This window comes from Hippocampus bargibanti, linkage group LG08 (genome assembly GCF_051943395.1).
Source record: "Hippocampus bargibanti isolate YZ-2025 linkage group LG08, ASM5194339v1, whole genome shotgun sequence".
Classification (NCBI taxonomy): domain Eukaryota; kingdom Metazoa; phylum Chordata; class Actinopteri; order Syngnathiformes; family Syngnathidae; genus Hippocampus; species Hippocampus bargibanti.
In genome coordinates, this window is record NC_142741.1 from 23,605,061 (window position 1) to 23,614,792 (window position 9,732).

Here is a 9,732-nt window from a genome sequence, read left to right on the forward strand (position 1 = left end):
ATGTAACTCATTTTTTAGGGTCAAATTATGCGCACAAATACAATTTAATCCATTTCAGAATACGGCGAAAATATCAAAATGTGAAGCACTGTTAGTCTTTTTGAGATGATCATGAGTCATGGGTATTTATTGATTTTTTTTTTTTTCAGATGGTCATGGACGTCCCGAGACACTCGCTCTCTCCAGTGTTGAGCGCTGTGGTATGGACGCTGCTCTCCTGTGGCATCCTGCTGGCCTTCTGCTTCCTGCTCTTCACCCTTCGTTTCAAAAACAACAGGTGGTGAAACGCGATATTCAAATGGCTTAATCTAACGCTCATCATGCGTATAAAATGGACTTCTATGGATTGGGAATTTGTAAAACAATGACATATGATCAGATCCAAAAGTTAAAGGACAACCGACACCATTTTTTTTGTTTCCAGTTATGAATATGATTAAAATAGTTCTGAAGAGGAAAGCATAAATGTTTGCAATCGATTAAAGAAGTCCTTCCATGTCATTTTGAGGCATCTGGACTGCAATGAAGCTGCCCAAAAATGCACAAGATGGCGGCCAAGCTCCGTTGGAAATGGGCTGATTTGCCTGCTGGGAATTTATGTCAACTAGTATCAAATAGTAGTCTTGGTGCAACACACAACGATTCACCATCGCGTTATTTATGTGTTTTCCTTCTAATTTCGCCATCAACGCGGATCAACGCGAAGTTTTCAGACCAAACAAAGTACCCAAAATGCATTGTGTCGCTTTCTCGGTCAGGAGCGTTCCTTTAGTGACGTCACGTCAGGCCTCGTCTCCAACTCGAAAACAAGACTTCCTGAATATTCAGTGCGAGTCTTACAACGCAAAATATAGTTATATGCGGTGGAATCTTTGTAAAATACACTCAGTAGAAGTCATTTGAAGTGATTTTACAAATTATGGACACAACTTGTCCGGGGGCGTCAGTTGTCCTTTAAGGGAATAAAATGTTTCAAAAATTGACTTTTTTTGTGCACAAAATGCAATAAAAATGAGTGGGTAACATTTATTCGCAAACACAATAATAATCTCTTCGGAACTCGATCACAATATAAATCTTTTTTTTTTTTTCTACAAGGATAGTGAAGATGTCCAGTCCCAACCTAAATGTCCTGAGTCTCTTTGGAAGTATTCTTACGTACAGCAGCGGCTTCCTGTTTGCTGCCGACCCTCGACCGTACCCTCAAATGGAAGCATCCACAGCTGTACTCCACGTAGGTACAGTAGCTCTCACTTCAATGGAAGGCTAATCGAATAATTAGTCAAGATATTTGATATCTATCGTAAGTTCCTCTCTTTGTCATCACTGACATGGACAGTACAGTGGTACCTTGGCTTATGAACTTAATTGGTTCCCAGACAGAGTGTGTGAGGCGAAAAGTGTGTATCCCAAAAAATTATTTCCAATAGGAAACCATTAAAATGTGAATAATCCGTTCCCAAGTCCCAATAAAACATACAGTAAAGTCTCGTTGTATCGATATTCAAGGGAGTCCGAAAAAATATCGATATAACCGGGACTATCGATATATCCGACCCTGTTTGCATGTAATTTTCTCCGTGCGTGCATAGAAACAGTATCGATATAACCGGGACTATCGATATATCCGATATCGATATAACGAGACTTTACTGTAATTTTCTACTTTCTAATTTTCTAAGCCTTAAAACTACACAAAATGTACCTTATTTTATGTCTAATAAATGTGATAGAGTATTATCATTAAAGAAATAAACTGTACTGTACAATAAAGTCATTTTATTTACCTTTGTGACGGTTGTTAATGGCTTGATGTTATTTATATGGGTTTGAATTATATGGGTTTGGAGTTATATGAGCTTAAAATGGGGGTGGCTGTACAAAAGGCAAATGCTGCGCCCTTGTGGGAGGGGAAAATATTGCCAAAGGTCTGATCAGCGTTTTATCGGCTCCCCTCTGCAAGAAAAAACAAAACCCCGGCTAATTCGGGAATGGCGCTCCATGTTATATTTTCAATGTCAGTGAATGAGTTATATACAGTAAAGTCTCGTTATATCGATATCGGCTATATCGATAGTCCCGGTTATATCGATACTATTTCTATGCACGCACGGAGAGAATTACATGCAAACAGGGTCGGATATATCGATAGTCCCGGTTATATCGATATTTTTTCGGACTCCCTTGAATATCGATATAACGAGACTTTACTGTACATATATTCTGGAAAGCGCATTATTACTGCTGCAGAGGTTGTAAAACTTCGATATAAATGAAACTGTATTGTATTGAATTGTATTGTATTTCCTTTAATGTAGCTCCAACTAATAGATGCATAATGCAACCACATCCACTATTGTAACATCTAATCATTCTATGCGCCTATACAGTATATGAAAACCGTTTTTAAAATATATAATATATAATATATAATATGTCTGGGAAGTAGGGATATATATATAGGGCCTAAACTACCAGAAAGACTTTAGTTTGCTGACGAAGTTTCTTGGATAAGAAGCGAAACGTCCGACACCTTCAAAGAAGTACAGATGACGGCTGAAGAAACCTTTTCATCGATGTACGACAGAGAGCTTACACAGACATAATATATAATATACATAATAATTTTTTGAAGAGGTACATTATACTCCAAAATGTGTTGCAGGGCCAAAAATGTGACATTTTATTCTCCACAGGCCCGCGTGTGGACCCTGTGTCTCGGTAGCACGATGGTGTTTGGACCTATTTTAGGGAAAACATGGCGCCTATACCGAGTGTTCACCCAGAGGGTGCCTGACAAAAGAGTGGTAGGTATGATCGTGGAGTTGATCTTGTTGTCAACCTACTTTAACTCATTCACTGGAGCGCCATTCCCGAATTTGTTCGGGTTTAGGTCTTTCTTGCGGAGGGGAGGGGGTGATCATAAAGCGCTGGTCAGACCCCTGGTAATGTTTTTCCCTTCCACGAGGGGGCAGAATTTGCTTTTTATCCATCGTAACGCTTTGTTACAGCGTCAGCTGTTGCTAAAGCGCTATATAAATCAATATATATGTACAGTATTGTATTTTGTAAATCTGCCCCCATTTCAAGCTCAGATGACTCCAGAACCATAGAATTTAGGAATTAACTTTTTTCAGATGACAGAAGAGAGTTTAAGGTTTCTAACGCTGTATTGAATGTTTATATAGTCCTAAAACTCAACATTCTGTGGGTCCAGCAATTAAAAATGAAAATGACAAAAACCCTGGCACTGGAGTGGACACATTTTTACACACGTCTGGCAGTGAATGAGTTAAATGCAGTACAGTGTACTAAATGGGAGCATATCTACGTCACAGATCCAAGGTTACAAATATCACAATGCAATACATGTACTCAATAAACTTTTAGGCTCTTTCAGCAATTCACTTGTCCACTAATTCACTTGCACACCTTTTACACTCCGATGTGTCAGATCATCAGAGACATTCAACTCATGGCCATGGTGGCTCTCTTGATTCTGGTGGACCTGCTGGTCCTGACTGCCTGGAACCTCACAGACCCCATTCGCTGTACTCGATCCCTCGGTGCAGTCGTTAAGGTAAGTCAACTACAGTCAGATTGATGAACATCAAAATAGCTCTAAAAACTGAATTTGTTACCTTTGTGTGTGGTTTCCCATCTGCAATGGTATTTATTTGTCCGTTCTAGATGGTGGATAAGAAAATCTCCTATTCTTTGTCTCCATTTGATTCGTGCTCTTCTGCTTACTCGGATATGTGGGTTATCATTATAGTTGTTCAAAAGGTAAGTTATCCCCCCCACTCTCGACAAATATAACCAATCGAGGGCTAACTGGAAAGAATGTTTAAAGGACAACGTCACTTTTTTGTTTCCTAACTGACATCAGAAAAACGTTTTATAGCGTATAGAGGAATTAATCAGCCCGTTTCCACAGGCTGATAAATTCCTTACATGGAGCTTGGTCGCCCTCTTCTGGCTCTTTTTGGTGCAACATGACGTTTTCAGACCAAACAAGTACAGTGAGACCTCAACTTACAAACACCTTATCTTACAAACTTTTCGTCGTAAGAACCTCTAATTTCTGAAAATTAAACCTTATAATAAGCACTATTTTCATAATACACACCCACCACGGCTGGCGGAGTGATCTTCGGCGGAAACACACGACCGAACAGCGCTCCAGCCGGCGCTACTTTGCACACCCCCTCTCATTGAATGCACACGTCGATCGCCTACTTGGAGCTTTTTGCTGATAATTTTACTATGATGGGACCGAAAAAACCCCACAATGCAGTGTATTACTTTCATTACAATACAATAGCACATTTATTATACATAGAATAAGGTATGTTGTGTGTAGTTTTAAGGTTTATTGAGTTGAAAAGTATATTTTATGGAAACCCGGGAACGGATTATTCCCATTTTAATGGTTTCCTATGGTAATTTTTTTTTGAGATACACACTTTTCGCTTTACACACTCTCTCTGGGAACCAATTAAGTTCGTAAGTTGAGGTCTCACTGTACAGCTAAATATATTGACGTGATGGAAGGACTGCTACAATGTGTCATTTTTTCCGTCAGGGGCGTTCCTTCAGTGACGTCACGTACGGACTCGTCACCAACTCAAAATCAAGACTTCCGGAATATTCAGCGCGAGTCTTAAAACGTAAAATATCGCTACGTGCGGTGGAATCTTTGTAAAATACGCTCAGTAGAGGTCATTTGAAGCCATTTTACAAATTATGGACACAACTTGTCCGGAGATGTCGGTTGTCCTTGAAAGGACCACCGACACCATTTTATTTGTTTCCTAACTGACATCAGTAATGCGTTTTATAGCATCTAAAACAATTTCTTCCCCTTGTCCTTCTTTCAGGGGTGTCTACTGCTTTACGGCACATATCTGGCCGGCCTGACCAGCGACGTCAGTCACCCTCCGGTCAACCAGTCCCCCACCATCCTCACCGCCGTCTCCTTGGTTACCTTCTGTTCCGGCGTGGCCATCCCTGTATCCATCTTCATGCCAGCGTGGCCCAACGTGGTCTACAGCATCGTGGCTGGTGCTATTTTCATCTGCACGCTCGCCACCAACTGCATGCTCTTTATACCCCAGGTTGGGAACATCAAGAGAATATGGGGGCAATTTATATTAACCCATTCACTGCCAGAAAATGTGCACATTTGTCCACTCCAGTGCCAGGGTTTTTGTCATTTTCACTCAAATTGCAACGGAATATTAAGTTTCAGGACTACATAAGCCTTCAATACAACTACTAACTAAGTTATATGGGTCTGGAGTTATTTGCATTGAAAGTAGGGGCGGCTGTACAAAAGGCAAATGCGGCCCCCTCGTGGGAGGGGAAAAACATTGCCAGAGGTCTGACCCTAGCTTGAAACGCACCCCCCACCACAAGAAACAACAAAACGTGAATACATTCGGAAATGGCGCTCCAAGTCATGCTTTTCAATTCCCGCGAATGGCAGTGAATGAGTTAAATTATAAGACAAGCATTTTTTTTTCGTTTTTAACTCTTTGCAATTGTCTAAATGAGCAGCTGACAGAGTGGAGGCATTTTGAGGAGGACCACCACACCCCGAGCCAGATGGCCAAGTACTTCAGCAGCCCCAGTAAAAGTCAGCCTACGGTCTACAGTCAGGAAGATATCTACTTCCTCCTCGGGGAGAACAACTCCATGAAAAAGCTTCTCAGCGAGGTACCATGAAGCCACAAGTCGTCGTACAGGAGTGGTCCATCGATAAAAAGATTTCCTCAGCCGTCATCTGTACTTCATGAAGGTGTCGGACGTTTGCTCCTCATCCGAAGAGCAGACTACTCCCTCAAGCTAATCTGATTACTTCTTTTGTTCTGTTTTATTATCTCTAATGTTCTATGCCTGGCTCTGATTGCCCCATCAAAAATGCACAAAATGGCACCCAAGCTTTGTTGGAAATGGGCTGATTTGTCTGCTGGGAATTCGTGTCAACTAGTATCAAATAGTAGTCTTGGTGCAACACACAACGATTCACCATCGCGTTATTTAGGTGTTTTCCTTCAAATTCCGCCATCAATGGGGATGGGACTGTTGAATCTCTTGAAACGCTGATTTTTTTTTAATCTTCATTTTTATTTGCTGTTTTTCAGAAGAATGCTGTGATTGACAGCTTGCAAGAGCAGGTGAGCAAAGCCAAAGACAAACTTCTGCGACTGGTATCAGCCAGCCAAACGTCGGAGGAGCAGGAGGTGCATAAATTCCAGTCGTCCTCCACTCAGACCGCAGAACTTCAGTCCTGTCAACTTTCAGCTTCTCTGCCTCAAGGCGATGTCAAGTCGCCTGGTTCCTCTCATCTTGCCTCTGTTCCTTCGTCAACTAGTCTTTTGCCAGATTCTGTAACACCCGCCGTTGCTCCATCTCATCCTTCCGGTGGATTGGATGTAGACACATGCGAGTCTGGAGAAAAGGATCCACTCCAATCTTCCGGAACATCAGACGAGAAGACAGAACGTGTCACCCTCCGAGAATCCGACAGACTTTTGAACCCTTTTCAAGAAGAAACGTTTACCAGTGGACCAACATCGCCCTTGGGACCAAACGCCAGTCCAGCTGGTTTTGTTAGTAGCGAGAAGTTGCAGGAGATCCTCCAAGAACTGAGTGTGGACACGGTCTTGGCAACCGTTCTAAAATCAGCTAGGGTGTCTTCTCAAAGCAGAATTACAGAGGATTCTCCACTTTCACCCATCTCGATGCGGACATCGCGTTCCCTTAACTCTCCTGTGGTCTTTCGCTACCCTAGCATCTCACCCTACGGTATGCGGAAACGTCGACCGCCTTTCCATTCGCCCAGACGTGGATTGACGCCACCTTGTTTCCACGCGGAGAGGCGAATAAGGGACGGTTGTCAGAATCAACAGAAACACGTGGAGGGATTCACCCTTAAAGTAGGAGTTTCAGGGGATGGTTCCATCCGGAACGTTCCCAACTGTGATTTGGACTTAAAAGATGAAGAAGAGGCAAGTATGGCATCAAGGTCTCACGAATATTCTCCGCAGCCCGTCGATACATCTGAAATCAAGATGGGTTGCAAGAGCAAGGAGCTTGCCCGCAAACACGGTGAGGGCCTTCACGGGTACTGGGATTCAGACTCCAGCAGCTCCACGGAATACTGTTACTACCACAGACCCTATTGCGACTCTTGCTTGCAACGAGGTTCGCTGCTGTCCACAGATTCGTCCGATTCCGAGGATAGCGAGTACGAAGGTTACAAACTCTGCCGCTCTGCACATCCGGTGGTGTTTAAGGTAGATCTCAAACCAACATTTGTGTAAATACATTTTGTAGCAACGTTGTCACTGAATATGCGAGTTTTCAATTAAAAAAAAACATCTGTACAGCGGGGACGCTCATCTGGTATTTCATTGTCATTTAAAGGACAACCGACACCATTTTTTTGTTGTCTAACTGACATCAGAAAAACGTTTTATAGCATCTAAAATACCCAAAACACGTTGGCTGATATTTTAGTCAAATGCAAAACACCAATAAAAATCAGTTAGTGTCCCAAAACTACTTCAAAATGACCTCAGAAAGTTTCAGTTTCAGAAGATCCCGCCCGCTTGTTCGTGACGTCACGCCAGGACGTCTTGCCTTGCTCGAGAATCAAAACAATGGCTTCAGAAGATGCCCTCTTGTTACTCATCCAGCACAAAGTTTTCAGACCAAACAAAGTACCCAAAATGCATTGTGTGTCGCTTTCTCTGTCAGGGGCGTTCCAGACGTGACATCACGGAGTGATCTTCGGCGGAAAAACACGACCGAACAGCGCTCCAGCCGGCGCTACTTTGCACACCCCCTCTCATTGAATGCACACGTCGATCGCCTACTTGGAGCTTTTTGCTGATAATTTTACTATGATGGGACCGAAAAAACCCCCACAATGCAGTGTATTACTTTTATTACAATACAATAGCACATTTATAATACATAGAATAAGGTATGTTGTGTGTAGTTTTAAGGCTTATTTAGTTAAAAACTATATTTTATGAAAACCCGGGAACGGATTATTCCCATTTTAATGGTTTCCTATGGGATTTTTTTTTTTGAGATACACACTTTTCGCCTTACACACTCTAGATAAATCAAAAGAAGTGAATAATGACTTTTGTTATACAGTAATTATGTTACGCTAGCAAAAATAATTTCTCAGGCATTATTGTGCCATCATACAATCTCACAACAAATCTATTTACTGCCAACATTTACTGTCAATAAAGCAATTTTACCAAAATAGTCTGATTGAAACAAATGTTGTAATGTTTCTTAAGTTAAAAAAATATCTGTAGCTATATATGAAACTGTAGCCTCGTATGTGCACCTTTCAATGTAATTTTCCTTACGCAGAGCTAAAGAAAACAACAATGTCCCAATGAAGCACTCCTTTGACTTACATAAGACTGAAGAGATCAACAAAATGCCAAAGGATACAAAACAAACAGCTTTTCTCGACATCTTTGCTTTATTTTACTATAATTATTTTGGTTTGTCTGTGGAACATGCTGTTGGATAGTATGAAGTGACATTTTTTTTGCGTTCAATTTTTGCTTCTTAAATAAGAAAAAGGCCTATTTTGGTTTCACCGCTTCATCTGCCATTATTTTTGCTCGCATGCTTTATTTCTGGGACACAACTTTTCATTCTGCATATTGCACTGAGGGGCAGACGAGGATGAATTCCCTTTGTAGTATACAACACAGGAGATGCGAACCTCACAAAAAGGCTCTCCTTCAGCTTTTGTGTGTGGGAAGGAAGACCAACTAAGATTAGCCCATTACATTTTTTTTATATGAAAGCCAGTGACTCACTTAAGATGCCTCAGGACAACTTGTGTCCATCATTTGTAAAATCACTTCAAATGACTTCTACTGAGCGTATTTTACAAAGATTCCACTGCATAGAGCTATACTTTACGTTTTAAGACTCGTGCTGAATATTCAGGAAGTCTTGTTTTTGAGTTGGTGACGAGTCCGTATGTGACGTCACTAAAGGAACGCCCCTGACCGAAAAAAAAGGACACGTTGTAGGAGTCCTTCCATCATGGCAATGTATTTTGCTGTACTTCTTTGGTCTGAAAACCGTGTTGCACCCAAAAGCCGCCAGAAGAGGGCGTCCAAGCTCCATATAAGGAATTTATCAGCCTGTGGAAACGGAGGTGGCCACATGAGGTCGCTATTTTGTGCCTCTTTTTTTGGGTGAGACATTTCCCCCCCAATGTTGCCTCAAAAATGGCACGAAATAAATTCTTTAATTGATTGCAAACATGTATGCTTTCCTCTTCAGAACTATTTGAATCATATTCATAACTGGATGTGTAACAAGAAAGCATCTTCTCCGAATCTGAAGCCATTGTTTTGATTCTCGAGCAAGTGAAGACGTCTTGTCGTGACATCACGAACAAGGGGGCGGGACCTTCTGAAACTGGCCACTTCCGAGCTCAATTTGAAGTCGTTTTTGGATACTTTAAGTCATTTTTATTGGTGTTTTGCATTTGACTAAAAATATCAGCCTGTCGTTTTGGGTATTTTAGATGCTATAAAAGGTTTTTCTGATGTCAGTTAGGAAACAAAAAAAAATTGTGTCGGTTGTCCTTTAAAGCGGAACGTTTGAGTAAAAAAAAATCTGCGCAAAAACAGCACACACATGCGATAAAGCAGAACATTTCGATTTTTGAACTGC

At 41.4% G+C, this 9,732-nt stretch overlaps 1 protein-coding gene across 6 annotated transcripts; it reads left to right on the forward strand.

The window, feature by feature from the left end:
- Positions 1-147: 147 nt before the first annotated feature.
- Positions 148-7,390, forward strand: gpr156 (G protein-coupled receptor 156). 6 transcript variants are annotated; one of them, XM_089002587.1, is made up of 8 exons: positions 148-277; positions 1,104-1,234; positions 2,697-2,807; positions 3,455-3,580; positions 3,691-3,786; positions 4,881-5,117; positions 5,560-5,718; positions 6,147-7,390. In XM_089002587.1, exons 2-8 carry the CDS (start codon positions 1,109-1,111, stop codon positions 7,326-7,328), a joined length of 2,037 nt encoding a protein of 678 aa, XP_088858713.1. In that variant the 5' UTR covers positions 148-277; positions 1,104-1,108; the 3' UTR covers positions 7,329-7,390. The 6 variants fall into 6 exon arrangements, with proteins under 6 accessions (XP_088858713.1, XP_088858709.1, XP_088858710.1 ...); XM_089002583.1 differs by having other exon boundaries at positions 154-277; positions 1,099-1,234; XM_089002584.1 differs by having other exon boundaries at positions 154-277; positions 1,099-1,234; positions 6,150-7,390.
- Positions 7,391-9,732: the final 2,342 nt, after the last annotated feature.